The sequence below is a fragment of the Hevea brasiliensis genome, chromosome 6 (genome assembly GCF_030052815.1).
Source record: "Hevea brasiliensis isolate MT/VB/25A 57/8 chromosome 6, ASM3005281v1, whole genome shotgun sequence".
Classification (NCBI taxonomy): Eukaryota; Viridiplantae; Streptophyta; class Magnoliopsida; order Malpighiales; family Euphorbiaceae; genus Hevea; species Hevea brasiliensis.
The window spans coordinates 98332708-98353825 of NC_079498.1; the positions used below are offsets into that span (position 1 = coordinate 98332708).

The following is a 21118-nucleotide window of genomic DNA, read 5'->3' on the forward strand; positions in this document are numbered from 1 at the left end:
TTAATTTCAATTTGAGATTCCCTGTTACCTTCAATGGAGGTTTGTAAATTATCACAAAAAAAAAAATTATTTCTCTTCTGTCGTTTCTCATAATTTCACATTTTTCAATCAAAATTTAATAAATTTTAAATATTTACATGAATATATATATATATATATATATATATATATATATATATATATATATATATATAACGACATTATGTAATATATTAGAAATTTAAAAAATATATAATTTAGTAATTTAATTTTTTTAATGTTTTTATACATTTTGAGATTTATTTTGAAAGTTTTAAATTTAAATTTTTACTATTGAATTTAGTGTATTTAGTCTAATATTTTTGTTTGTGAATTAAAAGAATAAATTAAAATAATTGTGGTAGTATGTAGAAATATAATTATTTCAATTTATTCTCCAAATTACAAGTGAATAGTTAAATACACTTAAATTCAATAGTAAAAATTCAAATATAAAACTTTTAAAACAAATCTAAAAATATATTAAAAATATTAAAATAATCACCTTTCTAAATTATATATTCTTAAATCTCTAGGGTATTTCATGATGTAATTAGTATAATAATAAATTTTATTAAAAAATATAAATTTTATTACTAATAATTTTAATATTTATTAATAAATTATGTGAAATTATAAAATTTATTGATAATTTACTAATGAATATTTTAATGTGTTAATAAATTATGAAACATAAAAAAAAAAATTAGATATTTAAATAACCAATGTATATAAAGTCTGTTAATAATTTACCAACTAATATTTTAATCCGTTGATAAATTGTGAGATATGAAAAAAATTGAGTTTTTAAATTACTAACAGAATTAAAATATTTAAATCCTCTTATGCCTTTTTAATATGTAATCTCTTCAAAAACAGACTCTCAGTAATGAAAATATTTATTATTTCATTACGGAAAAATATTTTTAATAGCCTAAAAGTAAATATATTTTTGTTATAATTACCATTAATCATTTGGATATTGCCTAAGACAAGCATGGAATTTTTTTAATCAAATTATGGAAACATTTTATACAAAATGACCAACAATAATACAATTTATATTTTTTTTTCTAAACAAATTACTAATATTAAGAAAAAAATCCAAATATATAAGATGGAAAATGAAAACTAGAGAACCACCAAACCCCAGCTTCAGAGAACCACTAAGCAACTTTCATGATAAACCATCATTAAATACATCAATTTATTTGCTTAAAGGAGATAATTCAACAGTAAAAAATTACAATTATAATGATCAAATTGACCTTATTTAGCATATGCACTCCTGTGATGCAAAGACGTGTTCGACTGCACATACATGCCAGACACAATGGTTTCCTTTGGAATAAATCATTTGATAAAAAAAAATTCAATTTAATTCTCATACAATCATGCTTGATTTCTTTTAAGTTAAAAATAATTGAATTCTTTCATTTCAAACATCAGAATTGACAAAAAAAGAAATCAATTGAATTGAATTATTATAAAACTATAGTTTCCAAATAAGGGGGAATAGAATTGGATTAAACGAGATGATAAAAGAAAATTTAAAAATGCACTTTCTGTCATGTAGGTCAATATGGAATATGCATACCACTATTAAGATCAAGGTATATTTACAACAACCAAGTTGGCTTGGAAAAGATAATATCAGAAATTTACAACTTATAATTTGATGAATCTGCACAAGTTGGGTAATAACTATGAACTGTTTCTTTCTTCTGCCTAAAGCAAAACAAAACAAATCTATGCTACAAATAATCATGAGCTACCAATATTTTTAATCATGTGTTTGTATCTTGATCATTATGCACTTTCCTTCCTCTCTTTTAACTTCATTTGTGTAAAATTTGTTCTACGTTCATCAGGCTGCAAGTTCAATACTGAAATCATATCTGAAACTTTTGTATTAGATAATATATCATATCGATAGATGAGCATGTAAGTCAAGGTTATTGAAAATTAACCTGTGCATTTTCTGTTCTATATTTTTGGAGTTCGTCTTGAACACGTATAAGCCTATAATTACAAAGCAAGACATGATTAGATTTGATAGAGCTTTGATAAAATAGTGTGAGTGCAAACATGCAAATACGCATCTGCAAAATACTACAAATACCTCCACTGCAACTCGGTTATTTCATGAAGCAACTCTTTCTCCCTGTCATGTGCTGCTTCTAGCTGCAAATTTCACACAAAAATCCTTAGCATCAAAATTAAATGCAACTTTGTTGAGATTTTTCATGTAAGCTTGAAGTCACAGGCTCTAGTTGGGATTTAACGACAAAAAAAGTGGAAGTAAATTTAATTTTCCATTACACAACTCGGTAACTGAAGAGAGCAAATTCAGTTTCTGCAAATCATTAGTGAGTGATGTCATATAGTACAAAAAACTTTCAAGAAAACCACTACCCTTACATATCATCTGAAGAGAAAAATAATGGTGTAAAATAGAATGCTTTGGGTAAGCATAATTTAGGGTTTATAAGCTCGAAAGCCTAAGATTTCACGTTCAATCCATCAAAGAAATTAAATAAAGAAGTATAACCCTCCAAAAAGAGTTCTCTGAAGTTGATAAGCTAAAATTTTTGACAAATTACAAACTTCTGCCATTTACCAGTTATCTGTTATGTGGATATTAATATTTTAAAATATTAGGCACAATCCAGGTCTTAAATCCAGGCAAATGCATCCAGCAAGTAATTATGAGACCACCAAGGTAGGAATTTTCTAATGACTTCCGTAACAGTGTTATGGATCCAAGAAAACAAGAAATTTGTAATGGAGGCATGTGATGTAGAGCCAGGAGAACAAAGTAATCAAGAGAAACAAATTCTCGAGAACAAAGAGAAACAAATTCTCAAAAAATATTATTCAATCTCTTTTGGACTATTTATAAAATTTGTGCAACCCTAATCACATTAGAATTATGAACTCTAATTCAATTCTAATTAGGAATTACAAATCAAATTCTAATTAAGAATTCTAGAACAAATTTAAAGTTTAAACTGGGAAAAAAAAAAAAACCTAATAATAATAGAATTCCTAAAAAATAAAACTCTAAATTTTCTAATTTTACAATGACTATAATTCCTAAGTATCCTAAGTTAAATCAAATTCCAATACTGCATCAGCATGTCATAAAGCCAACCTGTAGACTTAGAAAAGTGGTATATAACACACTCAACCAGATTAAATTAACCCAAAACAAAGGAAGGAGACAGAAGAAAAGAAAGGGGAGGGGGCTATGGGGAATTAGCCCAATTGATTGCAATAGCTATGGTAACTAAACCATTTAGCTTCAACAGCAAAAAAGTAAAAAAATAAATTAATTAATTAATCCAGCCTCAGCTGATTCTATACCTTTTGATGGAACTTCAAAAAAAGTTAAAATAATATATAAAATAAAAAGTGGAAGTTCTACCACAAAAATCAAAGAACTATAATGGCTAGACATCAATATTTCCCCCATGTCTGCTAAAATGTTCATGCTTGTATATCTACAATGTTTTTACCAATGTTCAACTGTTACCTAATTCTAAAACCCCACGAAGTTATCATGAAACTAATTATACGATCAGGTTAGTTACCGAAAGAAAGCTGATTACAACAAATGCATGTGATCTCTTTTTTCTACTATTAATAAATCGCTATTTTATAAATAAAAAATAATAATGATGATGCCATAATTCTTAGAAAGAATAGCTTTTTTTTACAGCAGCAAATTTTATCACTTAGCAAAGTTCTGGAATTGCAAGATATTTTTGGTTGTAAATTTTCTTAAGCACAACATAAAAAGCGAAGCTTACACACCAATACTCTCTCTGTGGAACCTAATTGTGTCAGCATGGATCCTCCATCAATGGCACGGTTGGCTACAAAGACAGAAAACATCAAGGTAAGAACCTATGCTTAATTGTTGGGGGGGGGGGGGGGTGTCGGGGGTGGGGGCGGAAGGAGTGGGGTGTTGAAGACAGCTAGAGCATCAATTTCTAGCACCTGAAGTGTCACAAACTTGCTTCATTAGATTGAGAATGGTATCCTGTTGAGAGGGAAGCAGACCAAGTAGCAGAAGCAGCAGAGGAAAAAATCAATAGTGATATTTAGAAAAGCAATAGTTTAAAGTATACTGGATGATTCATACCCTCTGAAGAATGTTTGTCTGCAAAACGGAATTCAACATTGGAAACAAAGAATGACCAGAAAGAGTTGATGATGTGGCATCAGATGGTGACGGTATAGACATTACAGGATGTTGGTGAAGCACCTACATAACCCATAGCATTGCCATAAGACAAGAAGAACATAGGGTTTGGAATTGGATGCAATTTGTTTCCAGCAGCTGTGTGTGCAGTATGTCTATTGGACAAATGAAATTTTCACTTAATTTAATATTTCCTCAAATTAAGGCAGTGTTCTTTGGAAAAATCTAATTATAAATATCTAAGGTTGAAACCTTGAACAACCATCCTCATAATTAACAGATAGGCCATTTTCTTCCTCCACAAGCATCTAATATAGTTTGCTTAATTTTAAACAAGCCATTCCTTTTTAAACAAAGCAACTTTCAAATTTACAGTCCTCAACTATTAATGTAGCTTAACCCCTCCACTTCCTCCTCCCTGCAAAAAAAAGGATCCTCAATAATTTAAAACCTACAAGTAAGCAAGAATTAGAAGACTCCTTACTCCCACCAAATTCACACTAGTCACAATGTTTTTTCCTTTTTCAAAAAAAGCAGGGCCACACAATGCTGCAATCATCAAATTCCCGAGTGGCTGAAGCTTAGGTGTTAGATAATCACACATTCAAATTGGAACTCTTCAGTGCTACTGGTTAGAGAAAAATTCAGTATTGAGTTGAGTCAAAGTCCTCTAAAATAAGAAATAAGGCCTTATCTTAGATAATCTGTATTCATTATCTCACATAAGAAATGAAGAAACTCTGGGAAATGTTCTGAATTTATGCACCTACAACAGTAATCAAACAGGTCCTCTTGGAGTAATATTGAGTTGCAAACACTTGCTGTGTTGTACATTACAGTTTACACTAAAACACATGATTCAAGAATTCTTCAAATTTAATATGTTAGTTGTACCTGCACTATAAAAGAGCAGTTATTCCCTAGTTTCAAAGCTATAATCTAATTTATGGAAAGGCCTGACACACAAACTTGCCACTGAACTAATTGAGAAAAACCTATCACAACCATGACCACCTCTTTTGACCTACTGCACCCTTATGCTATTATTTTTTTTCCTATTTATCCCTATGCTTTTATTTTTATGCAATACACATGATTATGAATTTCTTTCCATGGCCGTACTCAAATTCATATATGTGACGTTCTTAGTACTTTACAGACACAAAATCTCTTTACCTTAAACTGATAAAACTTGAAAAACTATACTAAAGCAACATTAGATTAGAGGGTACTGATATACATAAAAGTTTCATTGCTTTTGGTAGGGAAGTTTATGGAATCCAGAATTCTTTTAACATGATAGGCCAAAATTATGAGTGTGTAAAAGTTTTTCTAAGGTTTGACAAATTGGTTTGAGATCTACATCGGGGTTATTGCCTATATATAGCTATTTGTTAGTTTTCTTCCCTTGATAAAAAAATCCTGGGCAGAAGAAGTTCTTTCATATCCTTTCCTCACTGATTTCTCTCTCTCTTTCTCTCTCTCTCTCTTTGTCACATCATATTTGGTATTTGAATAAATTATCAAGTCCTGTTGATGCATGCAAAGCTAAAGAATTGAATGATCATCATTGTCTTGCAAAAAAAGACGAAGAACAACAAATAGATTTTGAGCAGATATTGAGGGTTTTGAAATTTTCTTGTCAAGATAGCAAGCATAAGCACGGATGCACTGAAATGAAGAAAAAAAAAAGTAAGATAGAGGGATAGGGTGGTAATTGGCGATGGTTTTGTGCCAAATAACTGTCACCATCACCCATAGTATAGGAGAATTTGGTGTACAATTGGAAGTAATGAATCTAATGCAGTATACTTTGTTATTTATCCTTGTTATGTAAGTATAGAAAAGAAGCAACTCACAAGAAATATTTTCATAAACTGGATACCAATTTTCAATTCTTATCTTGAGATAAAGATGTGGTGGAGGTAAATTTTATGTTGCAAGTCAAAAAGAAATTAATGACCTACCAGACACTAGAACCAGCCACAGTCTGGTCCAAAACTGGAACTGGACTGTTCAATTGGTCAAACCCAGAATGACAAAAACTGGCCTTGAACGAGATCGGAACCAGTTGGTCCGATTCGGGCCAAATTGGTTTTTTCATTTAAAAAATATTCAACTATTGAATTTGATTAAAACTGGACCAAACTGAAATTGGGATGGAACCTTCGGTCCAGTTTGCCCTAACCTTGAACCGGAACTGGCCCGGACTTCACTGCCAGCCAGGTCTACCGGACACTTACCAAAGTGGGTTGTTGTTGAAAATTATGAACCCAAGAGTGTGATTATCAAACTGGCAGGCTACATGCTAAACTGGCTCACCATCACTAAAATGGCCTAAGCTATTTTGGTTTGGTTTGCTAGTACTTATATGCCGTTAAATTTTCTTGTACACTACCATTGTAAGACTTGTTCCCATAAGTGATATTTCAACACTCCCCCTCAAGTGGCAACCGGAACATCCTATTGACAATTGAAACCTAAAACTGAAATGCAGTGGCAACACTGGGAAATTGAACTAGAACTAAAACCGGACCCTGACCTTCTCTAATACTATGTTGAGAATTATGGACCCAAGAGTGTGAATATCAAATTGGCAGGGTACATGCTAAACTGGGCTCCCTATCACCAAAATGACCCATTTTATTTTAGTTTATCAATACTTATATGCCCTTTAATTTTCTTGCACACTACCAATGTGGGACTCGTTCCCACAAGTGATATTCCAACATGGTTGATGAGTGCCTTTCAGTCAAAGTGCATCAAAGGAAGAAGAGAAGGTATAAGTAGGGTCAAAATACCGGGCTATGGGCCATTTGGTTCCAAGAAACTGCTATATGTTTCAATTGTTTAAGTGGCGGTACCCCAAGAATCTATAATTATTTTACTATGGAATAAAGAAAGAGTAGAAATGAGTAATCAGTTGTTCTAGGGTTTTGAGAACTAGAAAGCTCTTATAAGATATTCTCAAAAGTAGCTTATTCATTTAACAGGCTTAATCATACTGCAAGCTCTTAGAAAACCAAAAATTTTAATTTACAAAAGAAGCAATCCGATAGGCAAGCAACTTTGCACAAATGTGCTGTCCTCAAAACTACCAACCTGCATACTATGACTCTTGTGCAATATAGGAAGTGGAACCACCTGAAAAGTAAAAACAAGTTATATCCTGTCCAGATAAACGAATGGAAATAAAGACCAGATCCTCCAAGTTACCTTTTCTATACCAACGTTCTCTGAAGTCACCTTGAAACGTCCCCTTTGCTGAACAACTGGTGGTTTTGCTTTCTCATCAAGTTCATCACTGTTAGGTGCTGCTGCAAGAATACTTTGATTAGAAAGTAAAGCTATTTTGTCAATGGAAAAACTAAGAATTCTTTGCACAGGAAAAGGGGGAAAAAAAGAATGAAGAGAGCTTAAGCACTTGCCTGATAATTTAGATGCTTTAGGAGGAATTTCGGAAAGTACATCCTCACCTTCTGGACTTGGATTATTTTGTGGTTGATTTTGCAACTCATCACTGTTTTTTTCAGAAAGCTTGGTGAATACATGTGAAAAGCATTTAATTATGCAATATGATAATAAGAAGATTCGGCAAGACAATAGGAAGTTTGATGCTTTCTCCCTCCCTCCCCACCCCCAAGTTTCATCCTTGATTAGGATTAATCTTCTCCATTATCTTCCCCTTATACTGTCTTCCCCTTTTTCCACTCACTTTTTTTGGTTTTAAGCAAGCTAGTTCCTTCAGGCCGCACATCAAAGGTTTGGCAAAAGCTGTATACTTCTAAGTGACAAGTTTGCTAATTATAGACAAATTTTAGTATAGGATTTGCGCATAAAAATGGAATTCCAAAAAATTATATGGTTCATTTGCAAATTTTCTAGTTTATTACTGCTTCCAAGACCAGGATTTATATTTGTATAACTCAAAGGTCTAGCTTATATTTTAAATCAATTCATCACATTTGTATGCAAATTGGCATGATGGCTATCAATCCTATGTGGGATATCAATCAAGTTCCCAACTGATATTTACAAACAAAGCACAATCAACATGAAAAAATCATTTACTTACGATCAGCTATATGAAAAATATTATGTTAATCTTTTGTTAATCACCATCTCCGTGAATTCTTTTTCCTGGATCTTAAATATTTTTTTATCACCAACAATGTTATGATAAACAATTAAACTCCTTGGAGATGAGTTCAAACTTGCTTTTTTTCTTTGAAGAAATGTGATCCCCTAAAATCAAGCTCCCTTTCATCTATATTTCATGGGAGGCAGGGACCATGTTCACCAGAATTAACAACTTCTATGAAATAAATTTATCAATTTATTCATGGCTACAACTTTTCCATGTCAATTTCACATTTGTACCCAACTTCAATTGATTTTCTCTATCAACCAAAACTCAATCATGCCACCCTTCAATGTACTAAGTAACTTGCAGAAGATCCAAAATTGCAGTCACCATAAAACATATGGGAACCACCGATGCTCAATAATTAAAAGAAACACGAGACATAATTGTCATTCTTGCTGATTTCAACTAATTATATGTACAAGGTTGTAAACTACAGGCACTTCAAGCAAACCATTTCATTCATGCAAATTATTCTGTAAGATTTAGTGTCAAACCTTTCTCCTTTATTAGGAGGAACTACGTTTTCTGGTGAATTAGAGCCACCTGATAAACCTCCTGTTTTCTGTTGAGAAGCTATGCCCTCCATTGATTTTCCACTGATCTCAAAAACAGATTTTTCAGACATGTTGTCTTCCACACTATCATCAGGTGGTGAAGGAATATGTGAAACAAGTTGTTCATAGCGTGGACTTGCAATACTGAAGTCATCATCAGATTTTTCACTTCTAACTCTGGAAAGCAAATCCATCATTTTTATTAGATTTCAGTCAATATAGTCAGAAGTACTTCCCATTAACAATTAATTAAAGATAACTAAAAATAAAAGAATGGTTTGGAACATACTTTGAAATATTTACAGATGAGTTGAATAATGGAACAGAAGTGGGTTGATTTTGTATCAGATCATTATCATCCTGGGAAAATCAGAAGGAACCAAAGAAACCCGTAAATGAAAAATAGAGATTAAAATTCAAAAAACTTGCAAGCTTCCAAAACCAAAACATTCAAATACCATTTCTGGAATTTGTTCCAAGGAGTGCTGAAACTGTAATTGCTTTTCAAATGCATCGAGTGTAGCCAATGAACTTGAACTTCCTCTCATATTATTATCAGCTGTAGGGTCCTCAACATCTTGTATCTGATAGGACAAATATAGGATGATCCAGGAATGCCACCTGTTGTTCCAGCTTATAATAGAAAACAACATAGACTATTGCCATACCAGGGAAGCTTGAGCCTTCATATCATCAAGATTGAAGTTCCAACCACTAATTCCTCGTTTATATTCATTCTACATATATTCATAAGGAAATATTAAAAGCTAGGTACAATAAGATACAAAGAAAAAACTTAACAATAAAAACTAGATATAATAAGATACAAAAGAACAAACAAAAGAACCGAGAGAAATCCCACTTGCAAGTAAATTAGGCTAACCATGAGGAAAAACCAAAACAATCTTGTTAGCATAAGCACACAGCCAAATTGGGACAACAAACTTAGAGGAAAAGAAATAAAATGAAGCCATTCATTTTTCTCCACTTGATGTTAAAGAATGAAACGAAAACTTCTTACCTGCGATATTTCCTCCTTTTGTCCATCAGGCATCTTCTTTTGTGCAAGCATATCCTCTTCTTTTCTCTATATTTTAAATGACACATTTTTAGATATATGATACTAATCACAATTATTCGTAATCATATCCCCAAAATTAGCTCACTAACCTTCAATGCCTCAATACGATCACCAAGAGCAGGCAATCCCTCCAAAAGTCTCCTTGATATGTAGTCATTTGACCTTGCTTGCTTAAAAAAGGAATGCTTTAACAACTTCTTTGCAGATGGCCTTTTTGAAGGATCTTTTACCAAGCAACTAGCTATCATCTCCTTAAAAGACTGGAGAAGAAAAGAAAAGCTGTACATCATCCAACATAATTACACTATAAGAGTACTAACTTTACTAGCTTGCCTTGCTCAAAGCATACCTTAGAGAATTTCTTGTCTCTTTCGTAATCTAGGCCAGGTGGTGCATTTTGCAAAGTCATAAGCAATACCTTTCAAGAGAAAATTTACTTCAGATTGCAATAGAACTACCAGTGCTTTACAAATGATGCTACTATAATGTGCATACCATATTTATATATATGCACCTTCATTGGGGGATATTTTGAGAATGGAGCATGCCCATGAGCAAGCTCTAAAGCAGTTATTCCAAATGACCAAATATCGGCCCTTCAAGAAAATTTTCCAGACAAAGCATCAATGTCATGTCATCAATCAGCATAAGATTATGAAAACTCTTGACAGAAAATGATAAACTAACTTGAAGTCATATCCATGCAACTGCTCCATGACCTCAGGTGCCATCCTGCAAAACAAAGACATAAGAAATTGAGGAGCCTAACTAATATTATGGTTGTCTTGGAGCAACTTTCTAACTTTTGAATATTTAATATTATCAATTCCACATAAATTCTTTGAGAACAAAATCTATTAGTTATAATGTTCTTTTATGGTTTTCATACATTAAAAGATTTCCTAAAACATAAATAAGTTTCACTATAAAAAGGAAATTTATAGACATATGTTCATTATCAAAATTTTATATATTAAATTAGATAAAATGGGCATAACTTAGCTTTTAAGAATACTCATATTACCTTCTGCATAAGATAAGGCTAAGCTCGAAATGTTTGTTCAAGTTTGAAACTTCACCAGAGCTTTCTAAAGAAACAAGACCCTTAAAGCTTAAAAGAAAAATGAACTAAACAGTTTACTTTAAATTTAAGTATATTATGTTTATCAACTAATTATATTTGATAAAATTTTCCACCATTGGCAATAACATAATAAAAAAAACAATATTAATAATTCAAAGTAACAACCTTTTTACTACTTATTGTTATGGAAAGTCAATCACTATATTATTTCTCTGTATATTCTGTATTCTGTATTCCTATTTAGGATTTCTTATTTAGGATTTCTTCCTAATTAGTAGAACACAATTATAGGAATCAATTGTATATATATACCCATGTACAGATTAATTGAAATCAATAAGAATCATCTCTTTCTACATGGTATCAGAGCAGGTCATCAATCTAGGGTGACTATTTGTTCTCACTACCACCAGAGAGACCTGGTCGACCCACTGCTTCAGGAATACACAGATCCCGATCAACATCGCCACACCGCCTCAATCTCCTCATTCCACCACGTAAAAACCGGCCCATTTCGATACTTCTCTTCTTCTTCTCTTTACTACAAAACAAGAAAAAACCAAGAAATACAATCGGCCACAGCAGCCTCAAAATCTGCAGCTCAAGGACGATAGAGCAATCCAAAACTCAGGCAAATTACACGGAATGAGACGATCGTGGCTTTTGTCTGCAATTATATCCATTAGCTGAAAAGAAAAATATAAAAAATAAAAAAGAAAAGAATAGAATAAATTTTAGAAGAAGAAGAATGATTTAGAAAGAAATACTATGGAAAAATTGAAAAGAAAGATGAGCTATGAAATTGTATGTTTTTTTGTTTTTTTTTTTGTTTATTTGTCAATTTTTTTTTTTAATTTTTTTTTTTGTTTAAAAAAAAATTATTTATTTATATCAATTTATATTTTTCCATATTTTTTTTATTTTTTATAATATTTAGAATTATAAATTATTAATTTTATTTAAAAAAATAATTTCATTTTAAAATTAAAATTTTTTTTTATTTTTTTATTAAAATTATTTATTATTAAAAAATTAAAATATATTATAATTATTATATTTTATTTATTATTAAATCAAAAATTTATTTTCATTTTTTTAAATTTTAATTGTAATTAATATTTTTAAATAATAAAAATTTAATAATTATAATATTATTTTAAATTTTATTATATTTTATAAATTATTATTATTAAAATATAAATAATATAATATAAATTATTATATATATAATTATAATATTTTTTATTTTTATTAATTTTAATTTTTATTATTATTATTTTTAATTTAAATAAATTTTATAATTTAATAATTTAAAATAATATTAATATTAAATTTAAATAAAAAATATAAAAAAAAATATTAAATTAAAATATTAAAAATTATTTTAATTATTTAAAAATATTAATTTTTAAAAATTTTTAAATTTAAAATTTAAAATTTATAGCTTTTAAAATTCTTTAATTTTATCCTTTTTTTTTTTCTCTCCTTTTTCTCTTTTTTATCTATATATCTATTATTATTTATCTATTATTAATTTGTCTTTATTCTGATTTTTTGTCTCTTCTGATTATGTATTCTCTAGTATTTATGATTATTTATTATTTATTTTATATTATATTTTTTATTTTTTTTTTTTTTTTTTATTTATTTATTTTTATTTATATTTTTATATTTTTTTTTATTTTTTATTATTAATTAAAGATGAAATAATAGATCTAAATAAATTAAGATAAAAAAATAAATAAATCTAAATTTATAATATAAAAGAATAATAAATAAAAAATAAAATTAAAAAACATATAGTCAAAAAAATCTTTCAAATATCAATAATATTCAATTAATCATTGTCAAAATAATTAATCAATTAATATTTATTATATATTATTATATATAATTATTATATTATTTTTTTATTAAAATTTTAAATTTATAATATTATATTTATTTTATTTAATTTTTTAATTAAAAAAAAAAATTTATTGAAAAAAAAAAATTTTAAAAAAAAAAGAAAAAAAATTATAAGAAAATTCAGATTCTAAATTTTATTTCCATTTTGAAATTTTAATTTTAAAAATAAAAAAAAATAAAAGAGAAAATTAGAAATTAAAAAAAAAATAAAAAAACAAATAAATAACAACATAATAAAATTTCTAAAAATATAAAAAAAATATAAAAAAAAAAAAAAAATAAATTTCAATCCAAAATCAAATACAAAAACACAATAAAAAAAAAATCAATTAAATCTTACATTTGAAAAATTTTTTATTTTCAAAAAAAAAAAAAAAAAAAAAAAAAAAAAATAAAAAAAAAAAAAAAAAAAAAAAAATTTTTTAAGTTTTAAAGTTTTTTTTTTTTTTTAATTTTTTAATTTTTTTTTAATGAAGAAAAATTGAAATTTTTTTACCTTACTTGTTTTTTTTTTTTTAAAAAAAAAAAAAATTTTTTTAAATAAAAAAAATTTTTATTGTATGTATATAGTTACATTAACAAAAAGAAAACAAAAAAAAAAAAAATAAAAAAATATTTATTTATATATATAATCGATCCACCAATTCAAATTATATGAATGAAAATGTAAAAAATTAAAAAAAAAAATATAATAAATCCATAATAAACAATCAAAGTTTAAATCTTAATGTCTCAACATACACAACAATAAAAAAGGAAATCTACAAGTCATCACCAACTGCATGATCACCATCACCATCTGTATGATCACTAGCATCATTAGTAGTCAGAGGATCTGAAGCTCGAGAAGAAGAATGTGTCCCTTGTAGCACCTGCATCACCATATCTTGCATCTGTTGCATTTGTTGCTCACACATATGGTCTCTTTGCTCCATAGCAGCCAAACTGTCCCTCAAATGTTGATTTCCTTGTTGGAGTGTCTCAATGGTTTGGCTAAGCTGGCAAAGCTCAATCTCTAGTGTATCGGACTGCACGTTCTATGAAGTAGCGGAATATGATGCATGAGATGATTAAGAGTAGAAAGCAGAAGCCTGGGATCCAACTCCATATATCCGATGCTTCTTCTCACCACCTATGGCTTGATACAATAGTGCAGCTTTATCCACTGTAGGAGGGTCAATGCTTTGCTCTTGTTAATGAGACGAGGACTAATCCTTAAGGGCCAGAAATATATCCTAAATAATAATTAAAAAAAAAAGTTAAAGTACCATTTTTCCTTCTAAGCAATTGAATATATTCCTTTATTTACATATGAACTATAATTTAAACACAATTAAAATATTTAAATTACCTCAATTAACTGTGCTCTTGTATCAACTAGATTAGAGGTACCCTTCCTAGTATGGGTCACCTCAAAAAGCTCATAAAAGAGAGGTGCTCGGCCAAGTTGAGATTCTTAAAAAAGTTACAATGATTTTAGTTAATAATTATGTTGAAATATTCCCTATTAATCTATAGTTAGGCACTAAAAGAATCAATAAATATTAAATTATTACCAATCTTTCTGCATGCGAAACGTGTGATAGCGAGCTCCCTATATGGCGAGAAATGCCTACTCCTACTCCTCTTGTCTCATTGTGGTGGTTAGCAGTGAACTATTCACTCATAGCTTTGAAATCTGGCCTACTCCATGCCTCTTTCCATTTGTGCATTGTCCTATCAAGCAAATGCACAGCCTTTTCTTTTCCTTTCCTCACAGTACTCATGAGTGCCCTATAATGCTCTGCAGCTTTGCACTTCCAAGCCTCCTTTATAAGGAATGTTATTGCCTCATCTCACATAAAGTATTTATGTAGTCAAACAAAGAAAAATAAGACAATTTATTAGTATATAAACATATCTATAAAATTTTTTATAGCATTTCTCCTTAATTATTGACATACCAACCTATATATAAGGCAAGAAAAACACTTGTTAAAAACACTTTAATATTTTCTCAGTGTCAAACAAATTCACCCCAACTACAATCTCATGCTCAGCACAACTTTGTTCAACATATTCAATAAGGTTTTCATATAAGCAACATATGAACATCAATTGTCTTATTTAATTTTAATTTTTCTAATTTTGACAACTTAAGTAATATTTATTCTCAACTTACTTTAAATTCTTCCTAGTAAAGGTCTTTCTCTCCTGTGAGACAGTCTTCCAACAGTAACTCTCTTCATCCATCCTTTCCTTGAATATGCTTGTGATTTTCCACGTGCATATCTCAGATGGAAATAACCTGTACACATGTATATGAATTTAGCAGATTAACAAGGTTGTTAGCTATTCAATTAAATCACTCATCTTATGATAAGTTGTTCAAATTTTCAACAAGAATAGCTACAAAGCAAAACTACCTAGCCAGTTATAAAATGTCATACCTTACCCCTCCGCAAGGCATAATATGATCCCGTAGTATACCTAATGAATTACCTCACTTCACCTACCAATAACTTATTAGATATACTACAAGGGATTTTAAACTGAATTCAACTCATTTTAAAGTGAAAAGTGATGTTAAATCATTACTAAAAAGCCTTTAAATTCAATTTATATCATAAGTCAACTTTTTAGTTAATCCAACTTTCTGCAAATTTTATAAAAATTTCGGCAAAGTGCCGACTTTAATTTGAGAAAATAGTTCTTTAAAACATGAAAAGAAAGTACTTCCAATGTATTTTTCCCAATCCCAACTCCAAAAATCCTCAATTCAACACAAACTCAAAGTAATTTCAATGTCCATTAATTCTCAATTCAACACAATTTAATATAAACATCAATTTTATTTAACCTATTCAATATAAACACAAAAGTCTTAATTTTTCAAAAAAGAGAACAAAAATAATATCATTACAAATTTTACTGTACAACTGCTTAACTAATACAAAAGAATACATATGAACAAAAATATTTATATCAAACTAAATGATAAGGGGTATAATTAATATACCCGTACAAAAATCCTCAAACTGTGATCGTGCCACTGTAGTAGCTCATTCTGCTACTTTGTCCTTTCCCTTATCTGCGACAACAAATAAAAGCTATCGCTGAGTAACTTTTACTCAGTAGTGCACAATAAAAATTTAAAGTTGTTGAAAATAAAAGCATACATTGATAACACATATTTAAATCCTTTCACAATCACATTTCATGGAATTGGTGTCAACTTTTATAATACCATTTTATCAAAATAATTTATAAATTACAGTATTGTCAATCAATACACAACTTAGGTTATGACACAAAATTTCCAATCGATGCCGTGTTGTACACCACGACAAGGCAATCTTAACCCCACTAATCAAAATCAATGAGGGAGGAGGCTAACTAGCTATATGAGTACTCATCCAATCTCAACCTCAAACTAAGAAGCCAGAGAGCGAGGAACATAACCAATCTCAATCCTATAAATGGAGGAGGAAGACAACGATACTGTCATGCTAAGTGTGAATCCAAAACCAAATTCAAAATCATATTATTTAAATATTTCATGCAAAATACTAATTAATTTTCATTTCAAATTTACATTTATAAAGTAGGTAACATAACATTTCTCAAGGCATTATTTAGCATAAATTGTTCCAAAATGTGTTCAAATAATTTTCTAATAGTAAACCAAAAGTGAAAAATTATTATACACAAACCTCTAATGAGTCACCTCTCTGCCTTGACTCACTCGTTCCCTATCATTTTCAGTATCTTTTTCTACTGAAATACACAATTTAAAGAATTTTAATATTCATTCAACTCATTTTCCATAATTGAGTCAACAATTAAATTTATGCATACTAAATTTTCCTTATAAGTTCCCTCTAAGGGTTGAATTCTTTGTATGTGGTAAGTTTATGGTTACTATTCATTTGACCAATTAGTCAAAATGTTAACTTCCTCATACTAAATAGGTATGCTAATTCTAATCATCCCCATATACCACATTTTAGGACACATTTTTGTTGCCAAATTAAATTCAAAGTTTCCTAGGAGGAATTACAAATTTTCAGTTTTGAGTCACTTGATTTTACTATTCCATTGGACTTTCTACAGTGAAAATTTGACCAACTTTCCTTCATCAAAGTCGTTCCTTAATGTCTTAGCTTTAATTCTCTTTTTGCATCACTCCATTTGGAGTTTTGTAGCTTAAGTTATTCTATTTTTAATGTGGCTGGCCAGATTGATAAAATTCAAAATTCTGGGCACAATTCTGGTTCTGGCAGATTTGAGAGATCAACTTTGGTTAGCAATTTGACTAGTTTATGGTCAGAATTTGGGTTTGTGTTCTTCATGAAAATTGTTCTACTATGTCTAAGCTTTCCATTGGTATAAAAATCAGATAATTTGGACATTTCTAAACCAAGTTATGACCATTTGAACAAATACTGTTTATATGGTCAATTTTGTACAGTGGCAGTGTGCATAATCTAGATTCAACCTAACTTTTCACTAACTTATGGTCAGTTTTAGGGTTGGGTTTCTACATGAAAATTATAGCTTTGGGTCTTAATTTTCATCTCCAATTAGCCTCACACCAATTGGAGCAATGGAATTTCAGTTATGGCCATTTAAGTTGATCATATTCATGCTATCCAGATTAGATGACCAATTTAAGCCTCAATTAGGTCAATTGGCATCCATTCACCAATTTCCCCAAATTTCCCATTGATCAATAACCCTAATTCACTAATTGTTTCAATTCATGAAATTTAAACATACAAATCATTTATCCTTAGTCCTTTAAGCATTAATACACATTTAACTATATTAGAACACTTCAATTCCCTTCAATTGCAAGGCTGGCCGAAATTTCTCCCTCTCTCAATCATGCAAATTTTTCAAGTTTCTCAATATAATTTCATCAATTTCTACATCAATTCACTCAATTGCACTAAAAAAAGAAGACTGAATTAACTCACCTTTCTCTTGAATTTCCAAAGCTCCAATTTCTCCAATTTCTTCTTCCTTCTTGTTCCCAAATAGCTTCGCAAGGTTTAGGGATAGATTTTGATGTTGGGACTTAGTGAATTTATGGAGAATTTTTAGGGTTTTAAGAGCTCCCAAAACTCATCCATGGAGGTTTAAGTGAGAGAGTGAAAGAGAGAGGGAGTGGGACGGCAAGCAAGAAGAAGATGGAATGAATTTATTTATTTTTTCTTTATTGGTCACTTTATGTAGTAATTATCCCCTAATTTTCAAAATATAAATAAATAAATTTTTTATTACATCATGCTTATCTAATGGTGATATCATAATTCACCTTTTTCTTTTCTTTCCACAACTCTTCATGTTTTTGATCATTTTTCATAATTTTAATTTCCTACATTTTAATGGACATTTAGGCCAGAAGTCACCTCTAAGGGTGAATTGATCATTTTGCCCCTCACCAGTCTGATCCGTTTCTCCAACAGTGCTAAATTGCTTTCGGAACCCTGATTCAATTATTTGAGCTTGTTCTCAATTCTTTTCTGTGATTTTCATATTACCCTTAGCTTCGCAATAATTCTTAGGCCTGGAATGCCATAGGGTCCCACTCGAAAATAGGGCAGCGACTGATCTCGCAGTCACTTCCCGGTTCGGTTATCAATCGCTGTGCCCTCAGCTCATTTAACCCATTATGCCTTGTTATCTTAATTTTCATTTCATCTTCATGTACTAGCTATTTATTTTCATTTATGGCTTTTCTAGATGACTTAATTCTGGTTCTAAACCCCTTGACTATCCGGACCGACACCGGTCACCAGAACAGTGGAATGTATAGGACTATGCATGTAGGGGTGTTACATAAAATATGATTAATCAGTAGCAATTCATTAATAAGCTGACTTAATAAAACGCTGAAATATTGTGAAGCTCCATGGCTTCTGTTTACATTCACAACACTCATATTCTAATCACATATTCACAGCAACAAAATTTTATTTTTCAAGTGAAATTACAAGTTTCAATCTACATATTCTCATTTTTTTTTCTAGAATTATTATTTTCGTACAAGTTAAAAGTGAAATTCTTAGGTCAATCTAAGAATAATTATAGATTGAAAATAAACCCTAAAATGCAACAAAAACCCAAAGCCCTAATAAGAAGAACAAAAAAGGCATCACACAAAATAACCAATTTTCATACCTATAACGCAAAAAAACTGGGAGGGAAGAGAGAGATAGAGAGAGCCAAGTAGAGGATAGATAGGGAAGGAGAGTGAGATTAAGACCCTCAAATGGATGCTCGGAGCACGGCCATCAAACCTTTGACAACAATTACAACACAGTGCATGGCAGTTGGTGGTTTTGGGCTTCAAGCCGACAAATCTACTGAAAGACGGGGAAGAGGGAATTGAGTATTTTTGTGAAATGTGGAAGAAGAAATCACGGGGTTCTTATGACTACAAATTCCAAACGGATTTGAAATGGAAATAACTTTTGTTTCTAAATAATATTTTAATTTTTTAATAAAAAATAAAATTAGAAATAATATTTAAAAATGGAAAGCATTTTTGTTTTAAAATTGCTAAGTATTTAGCGACGGACAATCTTTCCGTTTTAGAAGTTGAAACAGACAAACCATTCCGTTTCTAAGTCTTACTTTTTTACATATAAAAATAAGCAATTTTGAAATGGAAATAATATCTGTTTCTAAAATTACAATGGACACTATATCCGTTTCTAATTTACTTTAAAATTATAATTGAAAATAATATTTCAATTTTCGCTTAGAAATGGATAATGAGTCCGTTTCTACTTTAGAAACAAACCTTACTTTCCGTTTATAATATATTTGCCATCTAATTGCCCCTTTACATTTTAAAACAGACAAGTTCTATTTCAGAATTCCATTGTTAATCGGTTTCAAATCGATTTCAACATCTCCCGCCATTTTTCTTGCGCATATTTTGCTGACAGAACTAGGTCCGTTTCAAATTTCCGTTTCAAATTGATTTCTAATTGTTTTTTTTTTTTTCTGTGAATCTCTTTGTTTCAAATCCATTTCAATATTGTTTTTGGTTAGAAACAGACTGTATCTATTTCAAAAATTCGTTTCTAATCCGCTGTTTTCTTGTACTGGGCAGCAGAATGAGCTTCAATCTTTCGACATCAATAGGAAGAAGAGCCACTGAGGCTAGGTCCCAGTTCCCGGTGCGATTTTGATCATCAATGAGCATAAAAATAGGAGTATCTAAGGGCAACAGATTAGGTGGCAACACAATTTTGAAGGAAGTAGGTTCAGGAATCCACGGGTCAAACCAAATTTTAACCAAGGAACCATCCCTAACTCGCCATCTTAAGCCTCTCAATAAAACATCCCTACTAAACAAAGTGCTCCTCTAGTGAAACCAAGAATCGAGCCGATATAAGTATAAAGAAATGTACCTCGCTGGTAGTGGCAAGCTTGCTACAAACGGGCAATTAAAGAATTAGGAAATTGATGCAATCTCCACCCCTGCTTAGCCAAAAGAGCCCTGTTGAGGCACTCAAAATCTCTAAAACCAAGCCCTTCCTCATCTTGTAGATGACACAATTGTTGCCAAGAACAATGATACATCCACCTTTCTTTCGTCCTTTGACCCTACCAATACTGACTAATCATCATCTTCAACTCATCACAAAAAGACGATGGTATGTGGAAACACTGCATGAAATAAGACAAAATGGCTTTGGGCCACTATTTTAATTAATAAATCTCTAGCCACAGCTGAAAGGTAATTCTCCTTCCACCTTTGTAACCTGGACTAGAGGCACTCCATAATTTTTGCAAAAAACCATTTTCTTAGATCGACCAACCACCATAGGAAGACCCAAATACAAATTATGCTCCTCCACCACCTGAACACTCATAGAAGAAGACAAAGAAGTACATAGTTTTGATGGTACATGTGCACTGAACACTAACTAAGATTTATGAAAATTCACTTTTTGTCCTAATATTAATTAATGTATTTCAAAAATAGAAAATTTGCATTGCATTCAAAATGTATGGTAAAAGTAATTAGAATAACTAATCCATTCAAATATTTAGTTTTAAATTTCAAAAAATTTAAAGTAATTTAAAAAAAATTAGAAAATCAATGAAAAATAATCACATA

General features: G+C 30.2%; 1 protein-coding gene across 5 annotated transcripts; it reads right to left on the minus strand.

Annotated features, from left to right (window-relative positions):
* Window positions 1-1589: 1589 nt before the first annotated feature.
* LOC110640134 (uncharacterized) lies at window positions 1590-10739 on the minus strand. 5 transcript variants are annotated; one of them, XM_058148701.1, is made up of 18 exons: window positions 10695-10739; window positions 10522-10603; window positions 10357-10425; window positions 10097-10267; window positions 9948-10013; window positions 9595-9663; window positions 9385-9510; window positions 9216-9286; window positions 8867-9103; window positions 7654-7745; window positions 7442-7539; window positions 7328-7369; window positions 4166-4288; window positions 4021-4063; window positions 3835-3896; window positions 2141-2202; window positions 1989-2040; window positions 1590-1890 (listed from the first exon to the last, which is right to left on the minus strand). In XM_058148701.1, exons 1-18 carry the CDS (start codon window positions 10736-10738, stop codon window positions 1828-1830), a joined length of 1572 nt encoding a protein of 523 aa, XP_058004684.1. In that variant the 5' UTR covers window position 10739; the 3' UTR covers window positions 1590-1827. The 5 variants fall into 5 exon arrangements, with proteins under 5 accessions (XP_058004684.1, XP_058004683.1, XP_058004686.1 ...); XM_058148700.1 differs by having other exon boundaries at window positions 7442-7542; XM_058148703.1 differs by having other exon boundaries at window positions 1590-1904; window positions 7442-7542.
* Window positions 10740-21118: the final 10379 nt, after the last annotated feature.